At 39.9% G+C, this 24,045-nt stretch overlaps 1 protein-coding gene across 38 annotated transcripts in view; it reads right to left on the minus strand.

Annotated features, from left to right (window-relative positions):
• The window catches only part of Nrxn1 (neurexin 1), a 1,064,135-nt gene that overhangs the window by 74,304 nt on the left and 965,786 nt on the right, over window positions 1-24,045 (minus strand). For 2 of the 38 annotated variants that reach the window (XM_052746582.1, XM_052746580.1), the window contains exon 1: window positions 17,215-17,268. The exons of the other annotated variants lie outside the window; for them this stretch is intronic. In XM_052746582.1, coding sequence (XP_052602542.1) covers window positions 17,215-17,253 — 39 coding nt within the window. In that variant the 5' untranslated portion in view covers window positions 17,254-17,268. Of the gene's footprint in view, window positions 1-17,214; window positions 17,269-24,045 lie in introns of those variants that run through there. 38 annotated transcript variants of the gene reach the window in all.

The raw sequence follows: 24,045 nt of genomic DNA on the forward strand, positions 1-24,045 counted from the left end.
CATCACGTGGCAGGAAGGGTCTCTGTGTTCAAGAACAAACACACTAGGGAACAGCCGAGTGTGGTGACACATGCCTTTAATCCCGGTACCAACCATAGAGACCTGGAGGTCTGTATAGACAGGCAGTGACAAGGAAGTGAGGTAGCTGGGCTAAGAGCCAATGAGAGGGCAGAACAGGAAGGCAATAAAGGTGTGGGTAGACAGGAAGTGGCTCACTTTTTGGGAGATGCAGAGCTGGTGAGGTAAGGTTGGTGGCTATCACTATTTCCCTGATCTCTAAGGCTTTCACCCCTATATTTATTTGGCTCCATGTTCTTTATTTTATAAGACCGTTTAGAAATTCGTCTACAGAGATACTCTTTTCCACTTTACAAGAATTTATCTATAGGAGCCATGAGAATTAAAGATGGGGTGAAATTTTAGAGGCAGAAGGGATTACACCTTAGGAGCAAGGATCAGAGAGAGATAATAGAAATAGATGTCACTGATTTTTTTTTTAATTTAGAAAGATAGGAAATCTCTGGACATGTAGAGAATGTGGAAGGAACTTTTCTTTGAAAAACGTAGCATAAAGATGACCGGAAGGAAAAACAGGGTGTGCCAACAGATCACTCATTTCACCTGAATTGGAAGTCGCCTAGGAACACAGGGATAGACTCAGGAGTTGGAGTATGCTAGGCTAAATTATTCCTATCTGAAGGTGTTTCTGTACTAACCTGCAGAACTGAAGACTTTATTAATTTGTCTGGGAAAGATCTTGGGGGAGACTATCATGGATAATATGGTGTGCCCATCACAAACATGAGGGTCCTTGTATGTGACAGAGGGGGAATGTCAGAAAGAGAGAGCGGGAGACAGAGACAGAGACATAGGCAGAGACACAGAGGGAGTGACAGAGAGACAAGGACAGAGAGGAGAGACAGAGAGATGCAGCAAGGGATCCAGAAGTCAAAGTGACTCAAAGCTATGTACTAGGCAATGGGTCATAATGTTGAATGGATATTGGAAAATGAATATTTATGCCCCTTACATAGAAATAAAGTCACATGACTCTTGGAAGCAGTTACTAAAATTTATTATCTTAGCTCATTAAATGGACTCTTTGCCACTGGAAATATTAAGTGATATACATTGATAAATAAATAAATGCATTTACAGATACATTTTAGAAGTGATTTCATTGTAAAATTTAATGTCAAAAAGTAATTGTTAGCTTGTTATCACTGTTATGCAAATCATAAAGTCATCTACTACAGATGAATGGAGGAATGGAGAAAAAGACTTTAAAAAGATTTATTTGTTTTTATTTTGTGTATGTGTGAGTGCCTGTGTGTATGTATGTATACCACATTCATGTAGATGTCTGCACAGGTGAGGAGACATGGTTGGATCCCCTGGAACTAGAGTGGCAGATGGTTGTGAGCTGCCTGAGGAGGGCGCTGGGAACTTTTAACTGCTGAGCCATCTCTTTAGCCCAAGAGAAAAGGAATCTTTAAAGAAGATTCTGTCTCTGAGGTCTGAGAAATACCTCTGAAAGGATGCTAAGCTTCACAAATGCTTTCTGATTGCCAGCAAGGAAAAAGCAATGTTCTTTCTTCATTTTATTTACCCTCATTCACCATTAACCATTGAGAAAGCTTCCTGTCTCCTTTCTCTGTGAGGTCCTAACCCTCCCCTACGCACTAGACAACTAGAGAGACCAGAACAGCAACATAACTTTCCCCCAAAAGTTATATGATTTTTAAGTCTCCCCAAAGTGTGCATGGCCTGTCTTACAGCTTGTCCTTAGCATCTATTTCTGCAGATTGGGGTCGCTAGAGGGTACTTCCTGTCTCACAAAATGGAGAGGCGGGGTGAATTGTGCAGCAGAGACTTCAGGAGGGGAAGAGGCTCACAGCAAGGACAATGAGAACAGCCACATGGGTTTCAGGAGTCGTGGGTCAGCCAGGATTACCACAACTTCAGGCATTTTCTAAAATGCTGCTACACCACTTTTGCAAAAGACGGCCTGGTCAGCAGTGGGGTGACCTCCACAGGCAGAAAGCATGATGCTTAGCCATCAGGCAGGAATTTCAGAGGAAGCAGGGCACTACAGTTCCTACTTTCTGTCCCTACATGAAAACCATCCAGGGTAACCATGAGAATAAAGGCAACTGGGATTAACACCCTCGACCACTAATAGAAAGAGGATGGATGGTCCACACCAGTCTAAGTTTTGTGCTTCTCAATTCTAAGGAACCAGGTTCCCATGGTATTCCGTAATTGAAGCTTTCTGTGTTGAACAGAATAGTTTGTGCAAGAATGAGCATGGCTTTCATCATTTGTAATTCTTTTAGCTGACATGTACACACATACATATATTTAATGGCAAGACTTGCATAATGCATTGAAAAATCAAATCTATTGTTTTTAACACTTAGTTCTCTTGATGCCCAAATATGAATTGAAGACCATTTCTTCAAGCAGCAATTAAAGAGTAAAATGAAACCATTTTGGCTGAAAACCATCCTAAAAATGTATTATTCACTTCTCTACTTTCTTAATCAAAGGACACAGAATGAAATTTAACCTTTTCTAAGGCTTCATTATCGTGAGCGATGATTATTCCACACCCCTGCTGCACAGGGAGCCCTTAGGGACTGTGGCTGCGCATTTAGCTTCCTGCCCGTGTTAGTTACCTTTCTCATCGCTGTGACAAATCACCTGACATAAGGTGTTAGCCAATTTAAGGAAGGAAGGGCTGTTTGGCTCACAGCTGAAGGGGGACATACAGCCCATCATGGCTCACAGCTGAAGGGGGACATACAGCCCATCATGGCTCACAGTTAAGTGGGGGTACATACAGTCCATCAAGGCTCATAGTTAAATGGATTACACCCAATACATCATGGCTCACAGTTGAAGGGGGTACATATAGTCCATCATCACAGGGAAAATACGATAGGAGGATCATGAGGCAACTAGCTGGTCACATCATGATCACAGTCAGAAGCAAAGAAAGAAGTTTGTGCCCTTCATTTCTCCTGTATACTCAGTTCAGAGCCCCAGCCCAAGAAACTGTGCCCCATATGTTTAGAGGGGAGGGTCATCTCACCTTAACTAACCTAAATCTAAAATTCCATGCAGATATGCCAGATATCTGTTTCCATAGCAATTTGAAATCTCATCAGTTGACAGTTGGGTTAACTACCATGCTGCCTACTAATAAAGAGGCCTTACTGTAGTTTGGTTCCCTGTGAATCACCTCTTCATACATTTCCTTCTTCCTGGCAAGATGTGTGTGTAGACTCTCTTTTCTTTTTCTTCTCATAGTAGTCAGCCCTCTGCTTCTACCACTCACTGCTAATCTAAGTGAACTATTCCCACTGTGTCAAAGGTCAGGGTATGGATGAATCCGGCATTGGAATTTTAGACAAATACTTCTTAAAGGTCAATGTGCTACAGCTAAGCTCATTAAAATGCAGGTTCTGCAGGCCCTGGGTGCTTCTGGAAAGGGAACTGAAGTGTGATGTTTCTGACCACATCCAAGGCAAAGATTTCATGCTGATTCTTGGAACAAAGGCTTTTGGAAGATCTACATCTAAACTAAAGTCAAAGTGCTCTGAGGAAGGGTTAAGGACCACTTTCCAGAACTTGTCCTACAGTGTAGATTACAGACCATAGACTTAATCTTGCTATATTTAAAATAAATTCTTTATCAATAAGCCTATCATCCTCCCCTATTACACATGCACATCTCTCCTCTCTGCACCCATGCAGAACTTAATTTCTGCCTCTCTTAGGGAGCTGTGGTTTTAAACATTTGTGTTATTGAGGTATAAGTGAACTACCATGACTTGGTCCAAGAAGGACCAAGATTTACATGTTCTGTTCTCCTTGACACTGCCCTGCTAAAATGTTTTCTTGAGTAAGTATAGACATAAAGTAATTAAAAGCTACAATGTTCTTCCCATCTATTTTCAGATTTTTTTGCTTTGATAATTTATTAGATAAGTAATCAGGAATTGAAGCAGCATTGTAAAACACGAAGGGGTCAATGTCTAGTGACCCTCAGCATTTTCTCCAAATTCAATATACATCCTTTTGCAACTCACTCTTTCCTCCTGCCACCTCACTTACTAAAGCAAACACACACACACACACACACACACACACACACACACACACACACACACACATCTGAATATGAATCATCTTCATATTCTAAAACCTTCTTTTAGAGAAGGGTCTGGAGTTGGTTAATACTAAAATATAAATGACAGGTTGTAGTTTAAAGACTATTCACTAATCACCTTTTATCTGAATATCTTACAGAAACTGAATTCTACAATGAATATAATGAATGTGACTGTAGGAGATGACTTTTGGACTTTAAAAGATAAAGTAAAAGTGGAAGTATTCTTAATGCCCCCATATGCTGTCAACAGCGAATTCTTTTCACCTAATTGCTAGTTCACAGTTTTCCTGTACCAGGGCCAAGAGTCTCTCCTTCAAGATAAACTGCTTCTGGTTGAATTTAAACAACTAATGCACACAGAAGATTCCCACTGTAAAGCGCTATCTGTAAGCCAGCCAAGGCTAAGGCAGGACAAACACAAAAATCAATGTGGCAGCTCATTTAAATCTACATTGTGCTTTCCTTTGCCAATGGCAGATAGGATTTATTATGCAGTTAGGAAAGAATAAAACAAGAACCCCAATTCCATTAAACATCTGTGTAAGGCAGAGATGATTCAAATATTTAGGTCACTTTATCAATGAAGGCTGACACCAGGAGAGCATTTGGGTTAATGTGAAGCAATATCCATTTTGCTAATTCAGTCAGCACACCCATCTGCTACTTACCCCACACCTTTAACCAAGTCAGTCTTTACCAACACGGAATTGTTAATGTAATAGACCACAGGTGCTCAGAGACAAAGGATGAAGGTAAGACTGGCAGTCCACATGAGGTGAGGTGGGCACCCACAAAGCTGCTCTACGTCAGATCTCTCTAGCAGATATAAGAAGCAAACAATGCTAGGTGGTATTCCACAGAACCGGAGCCATTTCTTTCCATCACAGATGCCCACATGATGAAAACCACGCAGGTGGTGTGTGCATTTACAGTTCCTGCCTGCAAGACCGTTCACCAGGAAATGGCTTGGCATCACTCAGAAATCTGAGCACAGGGAAGGTAAACAGGGTGCTCTTAAGCCAGGCTGCACTATGGCTGGGGTGCAGAGAAGTCCACAACAGAATCAACTTCCTGCCTTTGCTCCTCCACCCTCCTGCAGTTGCTCAGTTGCAAAAGCCAGACACCTGGATGGCAGATGGGTAAAAGTCACAGCACTGCGACTGTCTTTCTACAGCAGGACAAACCAAGTCAACTAGCACCTTATTCTTGAGAGGGGGTGAGTAGTGTTAGCTGTACTTATCTTACAGATCTCAGAACATGATCACCACAAGTCTCACAAGCCCAACCTTGGAGCCCAAAAGATTTGGGTTTGAGTTCCATACCAAGAAATTGTGTTCTGTGGCCACAGTCATTAGTGATTTCTAAGTTCTTTATTTTTGTCACAAAGCATAAGGGCAGGCTCTATTTCATAGAGCAGTTGTAGGGTAAATAAAATAACATTTATAAATTGCTTAACAAAATGACTAGTCAATAAATAGTAGTTATGACTATTTCCATGGAAGGCAATCATATTCAAGTGTAAATTTTATGAGCTCTTTCAGTATATCTGAAAATTAAAGTAATGAACTGGATGCATGCTAAAGTTCTGTAATCACTAGAGGCTTAAATGAATTTAAATATGTGAAGCACTTAAGGAAAATTGTAAAAGAGCAAGCTATTATTATAGAGATAGTTAATGTGCAAAGAGACTCTGATGTCTGTTATCTGTATATATCCCCCTTCTACTGATGACGAACTGTCCTTTGAACAAGCCACTTAAACTCTGCCTCAGTTTAATCATTCATGATGTAAGAATGATAATAGCAGAAGTTATTGATGAGACTGGTGTACAAATTAATTATTTAATAGTTATAAATGAGATTGGCTTATATGTATCAAGCACTATTTAAACATAAATGCGTTTTCTTAAAGACTTATTTATTTTTACTTTATGTGTATGTGTGTTTGCTTTGCATGTTTGTGTGTGGACCATGTGTGTGCTTCCACACATTTTTTTAAAAGCTACACGTGCTATTGCTGTTTAGCCTTTGAGCAGTTACCAGTTGACAACTCTTAACCCAAGTCTTTCAGGACCCTCCCCCTTTAATTGTGGGTGGGATCTCTGACTGACTGACGGCCAGTATTACAAGCCCAAGTGCCACCTCCTTCTTTAGGTCACACTCTAAAGACAGTCTTAGGAGACACAGTGGGAAACTTCTACGGGCCTTGACAAAGCAAGTATATACAAACTGCTGATGGAAAGAGCCACAGCTGAACTATGGAAACTCTAGATTTGCTAACATCCATGTGTGCTTGAAGAGAACCCTAGGTTCCAGAAACGACACATGGACTGCAGTCTTTGGGGAGCTAAGCCCTTGACTAAGTCTTGCTAGATTTCTGATTCAGGCCAGCAGGGGATGACCACCATGTGTTGCTCAAGTCTTAACAAATACTCATTGTAGAGTGTTCCATCAAAATACAAAATCAATCTCTATCTCCCTTATCAAATTTAGAGAGCCCTTGGGAAGATGGAAAAAGGTGTATTTTTCTCAGTTTTTGGAAATCACTTCCCTAACACCTAATTGTACTGAGCAATGTGGGCACAGAGGTAACTCTTGGCTGGAGAGTCCTGGTTCATCCAGGGACTCTGTCAGTCTGTTGTGAAATACCCTGAGGAGTGAGCGTTGTAACTCTGGGCTAGATGTCTCAGATGGGCTTTAATGAAGTCTACCTTTCTTGAATGGCAAGAGGATTAGGAAAGCAGGGAAGTTCCTTTCCCAGCTTTAGATTCCAGATCTGAATTTTTGTGACAAGGCAGAAGCAAAAACAAGCCTTTTTGAGAGTGGAAAGGGGTGATGGAAATACTTGTTTATTAATGCCAACATTTCGTATAGATTGGCAACAAAACTCTCCCTGTATATACCAGCTTTGTGACCAGCTCCTATGACCCTTTCCTTGTTTCCCTCTTTCCCAGAGAACAAGTAATGGAGAGGTCTTTGCAGCCTTCCAGCTTGGCTCATGGTTGGTTTTATGGCTAATGATGACAAAGATGAGTTAATATAACTCTGTGCTTACCGGCCTCAAAGGGTTAGAGCTGAATAAGAATGAATAATAAGTAAAAATAAAGTGCCAGGGCAGAACAAATGAAAGATAGTGATCTTACAGAATCATCAAATGGACACCTGGGCAGACCCTGAAAAGCCCTGAAGTCCTTTACCACATCAGCAGCTACAGCATGTTTCCTTTTAAGTGTGTGCCTGCTTATGGTTAGAGTTACAGCAAGAGAGCCAGAGACTTGGAGGATGAGAAAGAAATCAGCTTTTCCTCTTGTATTCAAATCCCACGTGATAATCGCAACCCTGAGAGTGCTGAAGAGAAATCTGAGTAGGTAGAAGGGAGGGTTCTCATACCCACAACTGGCATCTGCTACTGTTATAGGATGGGATAGAGAGGAGGCACAAGGGCCATTAAGATTAACATTTTTATTGCCTGTTTGTTTGAGGGGGGGGGGTAGAATAAGATGAGTGAGGAAAAAGGGGGAGGACCTTGTGGTGACTGACATATTGTGTACCCTAATAAAATTTGCCTAAAGATGAGAGGACAGAACAAGCCACTAGATTAAACACAGAGGTCAGGCAGTGGTGGCACACACCTTTAATCCTAGCACTCGGGAGGCAGAGATCCATCTGGATCTCTGTGAGTTCAAAGCCACCCTGGACTACATGAAATTGACTCAGTCTAGGAGAGAAACAGAGCCAGGCAGTGATGGCACACACCTTTAATCCCAGCACTTGAGATCTCACATCTTTACTTGGGAAGCACACACACCTTTAATCTCAGCACTAGGAAGGAAGTGATATCACTGGGTAGAGAAAGGTATATAAGGTGTGAGGAGTCAGGAACTAAGGCCTTATTTGGCTGGAAGCTCTTTTGGCTGATGCTTTTTCAGGCTGAGGAATCCTAGAGGTAAGATGTGGCTTTGCCTCTCTGATCTTTTAGCATTTACCAATATCTGGTACCAGGCTTTTTATTAAAAGACCATTTAGCAATTTGAGTTACATCTAATACCCAGAGGTGGTGACTGTGTCTTGTTCTGTCCTCTGATTTTCAGGTAAATTTTACTAGGGTACACAATATATCACCACAGAATCTGGGAGGAGAGGGGGGAGGGGAACCATGATCAGAATATATTATATGAAAAAAAATTGTCTTCAATAAAAAAGATTAACATATTAGAGAATGGCATTGCAAAAGACTGAATATCCCCCCAACACACACACCCAAAGCTAGCTCAAACAACAATGCATGCAGGAGAAAAGCCCCATGAGCCATGTGTATGATCTACAGAGTCCTATCCCAGCTCTCCAGTACACTTCTATTCTCAGAAGGGACTTTTCCCCTTCCTAAACAAGCCATCTCTGTTTCCACAGCTATGCATATGTGTCTGCTTCAATTCTTTGTTCTGTGATACAAGAACCTGGAAGTCTCAGCACGTGCCTTCTAGTTCCCAATCTATGTAGGCATAAATGGGCTATTGGCAAAAATCATCATGCAGCCCCACATTTCAGGACTCTAATTCTGGTCCAATTCCTTTTAATTTATGCAAGAGAGATCAGAGGCTTGAGGAAAAGAGACAGCTTGTTAAGATTATACAGCTAGTTGCTTTCAACTTTGGAACATAATTACAAAAGGCAATTTGTACATTTGCTTATTCCTGTTAAGTATCTCTATTCATAATGCTAAACACGAATTTTTGCTACTTCAAAAGCTGTTTTAGTTCTTAAATTTGCGATGTCTATTACATTTCACTAGTGTGAGGAAATGAGTGTGTCTAATCTTGTCAATGTAATATTTATTCTCAATTTCTGTTATATCTATCCCTTCTTAATTGAAAGTTGATAAAAATCTGTTGGAGTCTCTTGGAGCTGCAAAGTAGGAACTTTGCAGAATATTCAATACAAATGGGCTCAGGAACCCTTCTCGAAAACTGATGGGCCTATTTGTTTCTTGTTTAGCTCAAGTTTTCTGAACTCTTTTGTGAATTTCAAAGTTATTACTTTTTACATTTATGTTTTAAAATTCCCAATCCACAGCACAGTGATGTTTCTGTATTGCACTCAAACATATATTTTTCAGTATTCCATGAGAGCCACAAGTAAGATAGGAAGACCAATTTTATAACATGATATTGTAGACATGAAACAGATCAAGAACTTTCAAGGTATTGCAGACAGAATCTGGAAGGTGCAATAATTTGCTTCTTCTTCACTCAAAAGACAACTATGTCATTTAGAAATAGTTCTTGACAATAAATTTCACTTGAAGAAATAAAAATGTAAAATATAAATGCAATGTTTATCATTGTTTTGAGGTCTGAGAACAAAGCCATGGGGTCTGAAAAGGTATGTGGCTTAGCCACAGAGTATTGCTAGTGGAAAAAGTTGACACTGGTGGTAAGTCACAGGGAAAAGACATTGGAGATGGAGGCAGGCGGGGGTCATTCACATATGTCATAGTTTATTTCAAGGAACATAGCTAGCATCAACCCTTCAAGCCGGATACTGACAAGCTCAGATAGATACTTTGGAAATCTCCATGGAGGTGAGGACTCTTTTGTTTATGATGAACTAGTTGCTATCCTTCTCAAGTTTTTTTCAACTTTTGAGATTCTGCAATGAACTTACTTAACTCCCTGGACATGGAAACACATGCATGTAAGAGATAGTTATCTAGACAGTGTGGTGTCCATCTCTGTGTGGTTCACCCAGCTGGTTCACACTGGTGGAAGCTGCTGTGGTTTCCTTGAGACTATTGGGGTTCCTGGCACTCTAGACTTCACGGCTGATGAAGTGGGGGCTCTAATACTAAATCTCGCTTTGTTCATTTAGGTTTCTCTCTCTGGACATCCATAGACTTCTTCAAAGCTTTCTCTTTTTAACCCTCCTTTTCTTTCCTCCTTTGCCTCTTAAACCAATAATCTGAAGAGAGGCAGGGGTACCACACACTATTTGTGGTTAAAACAGAGTGTCCAACTGGACACAATTAATTATAGTCTAGTCAGAGGATGTTAATGACTAAATTTCTGTCATCCGTGTCTATCAAACACTGTGGCTGATTGTTCATATCCATTCTCTATTACATACATCTAGTTTAAGTACAAATCACAGTAACTTACATCTCTTCAAGAGAGAAGTGGGGGGGCTAAAGGTTATTGCTCGTCTTATCACTAAAACCATGAAATCTTTTCCAAATTCCATAGATTATAGCTTAGTGAGGTGATTGTTTGAATGTGAAATCATGAAGACCGCACAGTTTAGAACACATTGGGCAATCTACTGTCCTGCAGATGGGCACTAATCCAAAGCATGCAGGAAAAAAATTAAAGAGTTACTAAGGGCCGGGTCAAAGGATCTCCCAATTATGGCTGTCCTCTGCTAAAATAGAGTAGGAGACTGGTGAGAGGAACTGGAACTGTTCAAAACTGGATGCTACGCAGAACAAGGACACAGAACACTGTGAAACCAGAGATTGTCTTAGAAGAGAGTGCTTTCAGAAATGATGACAGGCTTCCTGGTACATGAGAGAGCAGCAAGTGCATCCTCTGGGATGGCTTTCAATCATTTCTTTCTGCTAGATCACCACGTTTCCATAAGCCGTTAGTGTCACTGCCTGTCTGCACAGCTGTGAAAAGTCTCCTTACTGGGGTCCACAGCCCTCAGACTTCTGAATGTGTCATTCATTCTACACCAATATTTCCCCCTACCTCTTTCACTCTTTTTTCCTTTTCCTTTCTTCCTTTTCTTTTTTTCTCTTTCCCTTTTTCTTCTCTCTATGTAGAGTCTCTCTATGCAGCCCAAGCAGGCCTGGATAACCCTGCCATGACATGTTATTTAGTACTGGGATTACAGGTGTCCATTCATGACTATACCCAGCTACTTTAACCCTAAAGAGAATCACTTCATATTGCTGCGAAGAAATAAACACAGAAAACAACCACAGAAGTACACATTTCCAGAATTTCCAATTGCTTAGAAAATTCGAATCATCCCCCTTTAATACTCTCTGAATACTTTCCTAAAATTATTTATTTCCCTGCATTTCAATTGTGTGAGACTCTATGGTTTTCAAAGAACCATTTGCGGGTCCTGGTGAGGTAGCTCAGTTGTTGGAGTGCCTGCTGTACAAACAGGAGGACCTGCGTTTGGATTTCAGCACCCATATAAAAAGCTGGGTGCAGTGACATGTTCTTATAACCCCATGGCTGGAAACATGATGGCAGGAAATCCGTTGAGTTCATTGGCTAGCCCTTCTAGCTGAATTGATGAGCTCCAGGCTTAGTGAGAAACCCTTTCTCAAAAAAATAAGATGAAGAATGAGCAAGAAATCTGACACTGATTTCTGGTATCTCCAGGCACTCACATACACATTTGGCATGTCTAGAACTACAGGATTTTGTTCAAGCTGAAGCCTCCACCCAAGATAATTGTCTGATACTTCTCTACCTGGTAACAATTTTCTGTCCAGCCAGAGATAGTATTTCTTTGATCTCTTAGCTTTACTGGGACACACTCTCTATAGTGGAGAACTTCTTGAAAATATTCCTAGTATATGTATTAATAGAATTACAGAACAAATGCATATATACAGATATGGGAATTTAACCTTAATTGTCTCTGGCCTCATCAGTGACTAAGATTTCTTTACACAAGATGGATCAGTCTTTGGTTAGGATATCCTCAGCTCACCCCACTTCTCCATGATGCCTCATTACTGCCTTCTGCTCCTCCTCTTCTACCAACAAGAACCAAATGCAGATTTTATCAATGCTTCCTTTGCTCTCACTGTCCTCTTACGGGCCTTACCTTCCTTCTAACTTCTATTGCCTCCTTCTTGAACTGCTGTGATTACTTCTTAGCTGTCGCTGCACTTCCTGTCTCCCTTCTTAGACTATTCGGCAACCAGATGATGAAGTCATTCTGCCAAAGTGTAACTATAATTTCACTCCACAACTTATAAATGGCTAATGCTTGCAGAACAAGCCCAACCACCTCAACAGGCATGCCATCCTCTGCCTACAGTCCTTACACACTTTAGTTACACATCCTTCCTTTGTGCCCACCACATGCCAGTTGTTCCTTGAATCATCCTGTGGAGCCTCTGCTCTTTCCTAAGCTGATTTAAGTTCAACATGTCTGTCTGCTTGTTGATATGTCCATCTTTTCAGAAATGAAGGAAACATCTTTCCCTGTAATTAATACTTGGAGTATGTAGTTTTAGACTTCTTGTTCATGCAACATATTTGTGGTGTTGTTAAAAGACTACTAATCTACTTAGCCATTATTCGTATAGCAAAACATGTTCTTCATTAAAAGCTGTCTATGAGGATGAATCTGACTTTATTCTTTGTTTCCGACATTAGACCATACCCAATAAAGGTAAGAGATACTCAACAAAAGTTTGTTAAATACGTAAGAAGGGCTAAAACCTTTTTATAATCAGCATAGTTTAAATATAGATTAAGATGCTCCATAAAGCTACTAGAGTAGAGAGGGCAGGGAAATACCAATGAAGAATGCCAATATGAATTAATTTCTCTATTGAAATTTTCCCAGGGGCCTGCCCTGAGAAGATTTCTCCCAGAGTCCTGGGGAAGACGCTATAGCTGGCGTGGGGTAATCTGAGGGAAAAGAATCTAAGTACATGACGTTCTTTCATCCATTTAGTTTACTCCTCTGAGACTAAATTCTATCTACACAGCTTTATTTCTATTCTTATATATAGCTCTTCTCTGTCCCTTCTCTTTCTGTCCTCTCATAACCCTAACTAAGCTCTTCTGCTATCGATCTCATCTTCGTCCTTCCTCCATTCCTCCATCCCCCATCTTTCCTTCCTCTCCTACTCTCTTGACCTGACTCAAATCCATCTACAATCTGCCAAACCTTTTTCTTGCTCTTTACTCCTCTGGCCAAGACACTCTAACCAGTAGTCAGGAATCCTGCCCCAGTCTTCACTAGTACCTGGTTATGCAAAAAAAAAAAAACCCTTTTGTTCTGAATCAATAGCTCTGGAATGCCACTAGGCCTTAGGGATGGTCTCGGCTTCATTTGCACAAGAAACAAAGCAATGCATCTACATACTTGCCTGTCTCCTTAGCCTAGGAGACAGGTGTTATGTCTGTAGGGGTATTACCTAGTTCAGATCAGCAGCAGGTCTGAGAAGCTTATACTGTTTGCCATATGACCTAGGAATATGAGTGCACAAGAAATTAATAGCAGGAAACAGCTGATACATTAAAAACGGAATAACATCAAATATTCCTTGATATTTGACTTCTCCTCTAGAAGGATTCCTTGATCTTTCTTAGTACAGCTTTATCATATACAGCCAAATCTCTCTTTCATATTCTTGGGGCCTGCAGCATTTCTCTTCATCTTTGTTCCTTTCTTTCTTTTCCTTTTGCATTTTAAAAATGAATACTACATGCGTGTGTGTGTGTGTGTGTGTGTGTGTGTGTGTGTGTGTGTTTGTAAGAGGACAATTTGCTTCTGTTGCTTTACCCCACCTACTGTAGGGTGGGTCCTGAGGATCAAACTGAGTTGTAAGTCTTGGCATCAGGCCCTTACTTATGGAACCATCTCATCTGCCCCAATGGGAATCTCTGTATTAGATGGGCAGCAGGACCTTGAAAATCCCTTGCACATGTTAAGTGTCTGGGTTATCAAACAGGAAAGAGGGGAAATTTACTCTAAACTTGTAATAGATGGATATGAAAGAACACAGAAAACACAAACATATTTTCTTGTACATCCAAAAGGCTGAAACTCAAATGACACCAGCTTTCTTAAAGGACACCCTAATGAAGCAAACAAAAACACCTTTAGATAAGCCTCAAATACCTTCAGTATATTAAGACAAAGTGTGAAATAATCTCCTTTTCTAATGAAAAGAGTACACTTTTGTGAACTGAAAGGAAATTTAAACTAGCCATTATTCTTACTTTTAAAGCATCGCAAACATGTAATGTGTACAGGGTTATAAATTTCTGAATTGCTTAGGCTTCTTGTGATGAAAACCTGGTCTGTAGTGCAGCAATCGGAAAGGCGGTGGAGCTGCAAGGGGTAGAACTTTCTGCAAACAGGAAGGGTGCTATTCTTTTTGTTGTTTTTTGTTTTTTTTGAGACAGGGTTTCTCTGTGTAGCTTTGGTGCCTGTCCTGGATCTCACTCTGTAGACCAGGCTGGCCTCGAACTCACAGAGATATACCTGGCTCTGCCTCCCAAGTGCTGGGATTAAAGGTATGTGCCACTGCTGCTCAGCAGGGGGTGCTATTCTTGGAAGGAGTTGACTTAGTTCTTGGGTGCACCTGGAAGAGCAAGTTATCATAAAGCGCAATACTGGTCCCTGGTTTCCTGCTTTGCCATGTGACCACTCCTTTTTATGTGTTTCTACTATAATACTCCCTGTCATATGACTCAACCAAAAAGTCCCTTACTAGAGTTGAATCATTGCCAGCGCCCTTAAACTTCCAGAACTACAAGCTAAATAAACTTTTCAGGAAGTATTCCACTCTGAATATTTTGCTGTAGTTAACAGAAAATGTTGTAATATATTCATTTTTTTTCTTGTCAAGTAATTCTAGCTTTAAAAAACATAGTTTTTAATTTTACCTACTGTGTGTGTGCCACAGCATACATGTGGAAGTCAGAGGACAACTGGTGGGATTTGGTTCTCTCCTATTATGTGTGCCTCGGACATTGAACTCATGCCATCAGACATGGAAGAAAGTGATTTAAGCCACTTAGCCATTTTATTGGTCCAAATCTAGCTTTGTTGTGAAGTTTAGATGATAGCCTCAAGAACTCTAGCAAAGAGCTGATTAGGCAAGATTTTCACAAATTAAGAAACTCACCTCATTGATTATATTTCTCCAAGTCTATAGAAACTCTTTAAAAGGAGATTCAATGTTTTAAGTTGCATCAATCAAGCACAATGACCAGTTTTCTCTTTCTTCTTCTTTTGGGACAGGGTCTCATTATGTTACTTTAGCTGTCCTCAAACTCATAGGCTGGCTTCAACCTCACAAGAATCCACTGCCTCTACCTCAATAATGCTTGAATTAAAGGCATGTGACACCTTATCAGACTAAGCACATGTTTTCTAAGTGAGTTGTATTTATGATAACACTGACATTGAGCAAGAGTTTTTGGCCCTTCCATAAATATGGTGGAAAGAACATAATTTCAGTGATGGAGAGAGCATATGAGAATTAAATGACCAGAGTTTGTTTCTTCTCCATGTTCCTCAGGGTGATTAGCTTCCTTTAGATGTAGAGAGGGTCATGATTAAAAAGTTCAAAGGCATGCAGAAAGCATGGGAGTCAAGAGTGAATGAAACACACTGAGCTGCAAACCCTTTTAGGGAGGAATGAAATGACTCCCTTCTTTTAGTTCTTTCCACCTACAAGAATCTAGAATGAGACACTGAACACCACAGCAGCCAGGCACACGGCAAATCTGATTAACTAACATGATCTTGCATTATGGAATCTGAAGTGCCTGTCATAATTCAAAACAAGCAAAGACCAAAATGTTCAAAGTTCTGTATGTGCATGAGAGAGAGGGTAAAGAGCATTGTGCTTCAGACTGGGGACTCTTCTTTCTGGTCCTGAAACAACAAGATTACTCCATATAACAGGAGCCAGAATAGCGTCAGGGTGTACGCATGTACGTTTGCTGTTGGTGTTGCCAGCTTTCATTGTGAGGTTCTCAAGAGAGCTGACACCTTTCTTTATAAGACATTAATGACATAAAATATCTTTGTAAGTAAGCAAATCACTGTGAGTCAGAAAACCCACGATGGTCTCAATCATTATCCTACGCTATCAACTATTACTTTCCCCCAAAGGTTTAATGAACAACTGAGAGTTTAGCTGCAGGTCTCCCAGAGTTTTTACAAGTTTTCTCTATGTGAACAGCATGACAGACAACAGCCAGAAATGTATGATTTGTACCCTGACCAGGGAGTGACTACAATTCCTAAGGATCTCTTTTGTCACCATCTTGTGGCTACTGAGTATAAACGGTTTCAAGACAGATACAAGATTGACAAGTTTCAAGGATCTTGCTCAATGAACATTAACTACTAACCCTCCACTTCCTTTGCTGATGAGGGCTAGAGACACAGTAGCACTGAGCCACAAGGTACAACAAATAACTTGCTTGGAATGTATTTGCTGGAGGGAGGCGCCCCACCTTGAATTTAATGACTCTCCCAGCCAAGGCAAGCTGTCCTTTGCACTTTCCCATGCAATCCCTGTGCACTCTTCATTCTTTGGAAATGCAAAGAACCCTGCCCAGAACGTTATGCCTCTGCAGAGAAAATTGCCATTGTGCACAATTAGCATATTTACTAAGCTTTGTCATTACTTTTGGTAATTAAATTCATACAAAGAGAGAGACATAACCAATTCAAGACGATTACACCCTACAATAATACAACCATAATGGTCGCTTGACAATTATTAAAATATATCAAATTCTTCCTTACAGTAGAAGTATTCACCAGAGCAGCTTCTGAATAAGATCACTGCAGTGTTTTCTGTTTAAATATGTTTTTCTGTACAGAGAATTATAATTACATTTGCATAACTACTATAATCAATGTAGAATCATGGCTGAAATTTTTGTTCTCTAAATCACTATTCTTTTTAGGATTTCAGGAGTTCTGAGGCCTACTTGGGCTTGTGGACTGTTATTTTAGTTTGTAATAGGATAAATATAGTTTTAGGCCCTCTTTATATGAATAAAACATCTTAGAAACAGCACAGAATAAAGCTACATTGCGTAATTTTGGTCTTCAAAGAGACTAGGCTTTAATTTACAAGATCATTTTTCATCTAAAACAATCAAACAAAACACACACACACAAACAAACACACACACACACACACACGAAAAACCACCACTAAAATCACAAAAGTATAATAAATGAGATCCATATGACATAAACTCATGGGAGACGGGAGGCAAACACCTTTATGTTTCAATACCCTGTACTTACTGAGGTTAGTTGGTGTGGCCGAGATAATTTCTGTCCCATTTCCAAACCACAAACCAGTGATTTCTTTAGAATGTTCTCCTTTGCTTCAGTTGAATTCAACAGTCTACTTTGGTACCTGATCTTTCAGTCATATTCATTTTTTTTATAAGTCAAATCAGATCTGAGGAAAATAATAAGCACACCTAAAATAAAGAATCTGCTACCAGCCTTTTCGAACCATGGAACAAAACAAACTTCTCTATGAAAACTTCCCTTCCTCTGACCAGACTGCCGAGAACGCCAAGCAAGACCCTCCTGACAGCATCTGCGTGGGCATGGCTCAGGAAGGCAGATCCAGGCACAGCCCAAATGTTCCAAAATCTAGTTTGTCTCTGATCCTGCTGCAAGCTGTTTTTGGTTACCAGCTAGCTCCTCAAGGCAATAATATCCCCAGGGACCAGACCAGAGCAAAGTAAGTTCTCAACAGCAAAGCCACTGTGTATTTCCTGAGAGACACACAATGAAGTCACTCTAGGAAGAAACTCTAAAGCATTGCTCAAACACAAGATTTCAAGCTCATATCCTCGTTCCAAGATGCCAAGCCTAATTCAACCTTTTCACAGTTTTCCTATTTTGGAAGATCTGGAGTCTTGCTAAAAATTGTACAGGAACTGTTTTAATGACCAATTAATTCAGATTGACAGATACACAGAAATAAACAGGCTCAGTGAGTAACAGCAAGGGTCACATGGATACCCAAAGGAGCATATATGGAGTTGAGGAGGGAAACTGAGATACATGAAAGATGCGTTAGCCTCATATAAATGAGTGTTCTTGTATTTGTTTACCTGTGAACAACAGAGCCCAGCAGGCTGCTTGTGTTTATATATATGGCACAAACACATACACACACACACACACACACACACACACACACACACACACACACACACACGATTCTTCATTACTTACAAACATGTCAACTTGCACACATCTAGAAAGCATGGGAAGCTCCATAGGGGGCTCCATAGATGCTCTAGACACAATCTTATTTATAAGATACGTAAATCCAAAGATAGCATTCTTACAACTCCCCTCTTTTTTGGTGGATATTTCAAGACAGGGTGCCACTATATTGCTCTGGCTGTCCTGGAACTCACTATATAAACCAGGCTGTCCTTGAACTGACAGATTTGCTGTCACTGCCTCCAAAGGGCTGATTTTAAAACCATGTGCCACTACACCCAGTGACAATTCCCTTCTTTTAAAGATGAGAAATTGTATTTTCTAGAGAAATATTATAAAACAAAAAAATCAGGTAAAGAATCTTAGAAGCTTATAAGTGGATGGGTATTGAGTATATTCTAATGTTTTTTTTCTTTCCTCTCATTTTATGTAGATAAAAGTTAAATATTAAATAGAAAATATACTGAGCACACAAAGAAAGGAATATACTTTCCATCATGAGTCTTTAAAGTAGCCTGCTTGATTATTGCAGTTAAGCCACAGGCTGGAGTGGGTTCAGTTCCTGACAGTGGTACTCCTGTGGGGACCTTTAGTGCTTAGGACTTTGTCCTTTCCTGCTATGGTATATGAATCTATGGAAAAGGACACAGAGCCCTTTCATAGTGAATAAAACACACGTGTATGGAAAATGAACTCCACATTTGTCCATCAACATGACCTCCACTGCAAAGCCACCTCCACAAGTCTCTCAGATTGTAATCTCATCACTTCAGGTGTACAAAGCATGACTTTAGTTTTATTTCTTTCCTATTGTGTGATTTTAAAATGTATTTCAACAGCAAATCTTTAAGGAGGAAACTTGTAAATACTCGAAAGGGGGCAACATTTTGGGTTTTGCTTTTGGTTTTGATACAATTATGAAGAATCGCCTGGATATATTTCTCATTAAAATGTATTTGTTCAATATTCCACATAAATGATTTTACTGGCTTTTGCAGTTCTCAAGTTAAATGCTCCCTATAGAATGAATTTAATTTTAGTCTTTGAATAGTTGGTCTGGTACCCTTAGTTATAGAATTCTGTTTTAACAAAAAGGTTTCTAAAAGAATCTTGCTGTACTGTGCCTTAGCACCACATACTACATTGATATAAATCCACAGAACAAGTATTTTTCTTATTTACAGTTATATTGAACATTTCAACCAATACACACATTTGTGTAAAAGCAGCTATATTTATTTGTGCCTTTCCTGGAACTCACTCTGTAGCCCAGGCTGGCCTTGAACTCACAGGGAGTCACCTGGCTCTGCCTCCCAAGTGCTGGGATTAAAGGCATGTGTCACCACCACCTGGCAAGCTGGGTGGTTTTTAAGGTTTGTTCTAGTGATCAGTAGCAAAAACATGAGAAAAGGGAAAAGACTAATGGAGAAGCAATGGGCAGCTTTTCTAAACGCAGGCACAGAATAGATGGAAAACATTCCCTGATGATTACCCGAAGGAGACATGAAGGAAATATTGAGACTTTTTGCACACTTATTCAAAGAATGGTAGAGTTGAACAGTGGTTAAAATGATGGGTAGATCAGAAAGAGTTCTAAGTAGAATAGTTATTTAAAAAAGTGTTTTCCAAAAAAAAAAAAAAAAAGAAAAAAAAAAAAAGAGCAGTGTGGATAAACTGGAAGGAAGATAATTAGGCCTGACAGAAACCAGGTATCAAGTGATAGCACCGGACACAGTAACAATGTGGGTGCAATCTAAAAGATTGTGCTTTGATAAGAACAAAACTAAATGAAGACAGGGCTATGATATTACAATATGTTATAGTGTTAAGGTATTTGGGGTGATATTCAGAGTAAAAATGTAGGTATAATTCCTTTATCAAGTGTAGTAATAACAAAACGCCACTAGAAGATTAGTTAGCAAGGCAACTAACCCTTAAATCGTGTCCCTGGCCCGTGTACTGGGTACTTACTGTGTTTTCTGTACTATTCTAAGGATTTTCTGAATGTCATTTCATGGAGTCTAAGATTTTTCAACATGGATAACTTGACACTTAGGTTTAGATAATTCTTTGTTGTGGGGCTGTCCCATGTACTGCAGGGTCTTTAAAAGCACCCTTGACCCTGTTCATGAGCTTCCAGAACACCCACACATGATTCAAAGTTTTGACAACCAAAAAATATCTCTAGGCATTGCCAAATGGCCCCTGAGGACAATATTGCCCTAGGTCAAACCACTGATTTATTCTTATCAATAAACTTTGGGACAAATTCATTAACCTTTAAAAAATTAACTCTGCTTTTATAGATGAGGCACATGGATACGGAGTCAGTTGTCTAAAGTTCACAGTTGACAGAAAAGGAATAACTCCTGCCTATGGGCTCCAGCAACTTCTTTTCATGGCTTGGAATCTTAACTACTTGCTGCCTATGCTTTCCTATAATCTTCCTATAGAGGAACTTAGCACAGACCTTCATAACAGAACAAGAGTCATTTTTGACAAAGTATCAACATGCAGTGAAGCTTTATTTTATTTATATTATTTCACTCATATTATTTTGGGTAGTGTTCTCATTGTGGTTCAGTCAGGATTTCTGTCTCATCTTTTACAATTTTCCCGGAGTCCAAGTTTCTGGATGAGTGAAATTTTAACAATGTGATCTATGTAAAGCTAAAGAGATTCTGGCGTATCTGACCTTAGATCAACATTATAACAGCTATTAGAATTTTTACTATCTCTCCATTTCTCCTGGGCTTTGGTTTCATAGGGGGAATAAAAAACCCTGCCTTCCCCAAACTATAAAACATACAATGACTGAGGCATGTCTGACACCAAGTATCCTGTACAGTACAGCATCCCAATTGTCCTACACAAGAGGATACATTCAGGACAGTTTCTGTTTAGATCTGCTTCCTTTCCCTTTAATTATCGGTGAAAAGAAGGAAAAACTAAACTAGGAGCAGAGAATATGCCTTTTTTTTAAAAACGGGAAGTGTTGCCATTATGGAAGGAGAACTGCTCAGCCTATCTTGCTGCAGAAGGCAGAGGCTGGAGTCACAGGAGGTTATGGGAATCATTTAGGATGGGTACCATCAAGAAAACATAACACCGAATGATGGAGAGGATGGGTGAAATAAGAAACTTATTTATTGTTGGTGTAACTCCTGTGGAAGTAAGTGTGGAGGTTTCTCAAAAACCTAACAGTGAAACCATGATATGACCCAGTTCCACCTCTCCTTGGCATACATCCAAAGGACTCCATTGCCTATCAGAGAAATATTTGCACAGCTATGCTTATAGTTGCACTGTTCACAACAGCAAGGAAGTGAAGCCAGCCTAGATGTCCAGTGACAGAAGATAATGAAAATGTGGTGTATATGCACAATGGAATTTTATTAAGTAGTAAGGAAAAAATGAAAATTGTAAGGAAATAGATGTTTCTGGAAAGTATCACATTAAACAAAGTAATGCAGATCCAAAAAGACAAATATCACATGCTCTCTCATACATGGATCCTAAGTTGCACATTTGTATATGTGTACACATGAAGGATGAGTGTGGGTGTGAAACTTCAGAGAGGATCAAGAGAGGATCAAGGAAATGAGAAAGGGCAGGAAGGGTAAGGGAACACACCTGAATGGAAATGGAAAGGAGGTTATGGGGATGGTGTGTGCTGAAGGTCCAAGTCGGACACTGGGATTGGGGAGAAAGGGGGTAGGAGAATCCACAAAAACAAATTTTATTTGAAAACTCCACAATGAAACCTAATATTGTGTATGTTCTTTAAAACAGTAAGTACATACTTAAAAAAATAAAGAAATGGTATTAAATGTCCATGGACTCCCCTTGCTGAGAAGGTGAACTGAGATCGCTGATGAAGAAATCTCGAGTCAAGGAGGGAGCCTGGCTTATGTGTAAATGGCTATGGAAGGTCCTTCGAGGGGCCACTTCCATGCCTCTGATCATGTGGACTGAAGGACAGAAAGCAGCCAAGGGTTTATTTATCATCTTAAACCACTAATCACTACAGAGAAGGCAGAGAGGCAGCTATTAACAGGATTGAAGGTAACTTGGCACCATAAAGCATGTCATTTGGTCCCAGAAAGTTTGCCTGTATAACTAACTTCAAATTCAGCCTAAGATTCGGATGTCTCCTATAAAAAATGGTAGAAAAGTAGTTTTCTTTCAGAATTTTGAGTCTTAAGCTGAAATCCCCAAGTAAATGATACTCTGACAGTGTATGCATTATAATGTAGACACTCACTGAGTTAAAATGAGTGAATTGTCTTCAAGTAAATATGTAAGTGTGCAAGGAAGCGTGGTTATTTTTCTACCTGACATTTTACTGAGTGAGAAACAGCAATCTAAGGTATTTTAAAATATATAATCAAAAATAGTTTTCATATATTTTTTATTATATTTTTTCTCCTCTCTCAACTCTTCTTAGATTTCTCCTCACCTCCATGCCCACCTAACTTCATGTTCTTTCTCTTTCCTGACCAGATACACAAACAAACAAAACCAAAACCAATAAGACAAAAATAAATAAATAGATAAAATCAAAACAAAAAACACACAAAAAACTGGAGTCCTTTTTTCTGTTGACCAACTACTCCTGGACAATCCCGTAGAGTATGGTTGATATACCTGGTGACACTGTGTTGGGAAAAAAATGGATTTTCCCTTACCCAGCAGATTTCAACTGCAGTATCTTCTTGGAACGGAGTGGGACTTTGTGTCCATTTCCCCTCCTCATGCTGGGATTTTATCTGTTTTGTACCTATGCAGTTCCTGCAGGTGCTGTCATAGTCCCTGAGTTCATGTGTGAAAATATCTTAAGAGGACACCTGTACCTGTTATCAAATACAGGCTAACACAACTAGGAAATCAGAACTATGGAAGTGGAGGAACCCAAAAGGAAATGACAGAAACAACCAGACTCTGGCATCAGGCCCAAGGGCTTCAGGAACACGGGAGGAAGGATGCCTGTGCCCGTCCCCATGAGGGCCTTTCTCGGAATTCCAATCAATGCAGCTTAAAATGATAGCAGGAATTGATTCTAGAGATTGGCTGGATTTCCCTGCCAGGGGGAGCGGTGCAGTGGGGTGGACGGAAGCTGTGTATGGTGGGAGAACTGATCAAGGAGTATACCCTCAGCCATGGTTGCCAAAAGCCCTCTTGCTCTCAGACAATCTAGACTGAAGAGCGGGCGGTCACTTCTTCTAAGACAGCACTTGCGAGAGCAACTATGTTTCTGTCAATGGACCTGTAGCAGCCGAGAGTGACAAAGGCCAGTCAACCTTCCATTCCCTAGGCAGTGCGCATTTCTTTGTTATTTCCCAGTTTGGAGCTAGGAGGTGTGTCTTAGCATATGGAGTTTATCTAAGGCATGATGCTCTAAGTAGACATTTGATCAGCATTTTATGAAATAAAGTAACTAGGGTTCCCTGCCATGTTGTATGTATTTTGGGACCCTCTGGATGATAAATGGGATACTGAAGGGGAAGCACTACTGTTATTATTTATGGATTCTAATGTGTCAATTCTATGTCCTCTGCCACAGCAGACACTTCTTTCAAATATGCAGGAACAGCTCCCAAAGGATACATTGTCAAACATATTTTTGAAATGAAAAAGCAAAATTATCCACAAACTACCCCTTTGTCTCCAAGTTAACGGCACTGTAACACCATCAAGGGAGGCAGATGTTAACAGTAAAACCTACAACCAAATTAAAAAGAAAAAAAAATCTAAGAAGTTGGAAAGAGCCTTGTGTTCGGAAGAAGTGTAGTTTTGTAAATACCAAACACAATCATTTTGTTTTCCAATTAAAGTAAAATAGCGAAAGAGCAAACTATCACCCAGGGCATCTTCAAGAAAAGCTCA

This window comes from Peromyscus californicus, unplaced genomic scaffold (assembly GCF_007827085.1).
Source record: "Peromyscus californicus insignis strain IS unplaced genomic scaffold, ASM782708v3 Scaffold_1__1_contigs__length_55948999, whole genome shotgun sequence".
Lineage (NCBI taxonomy): Eukaryota > Metazoa > Chordata > Mammalia > Rodentia > Cricetidae > Peromyscus > Peromyscus californicus.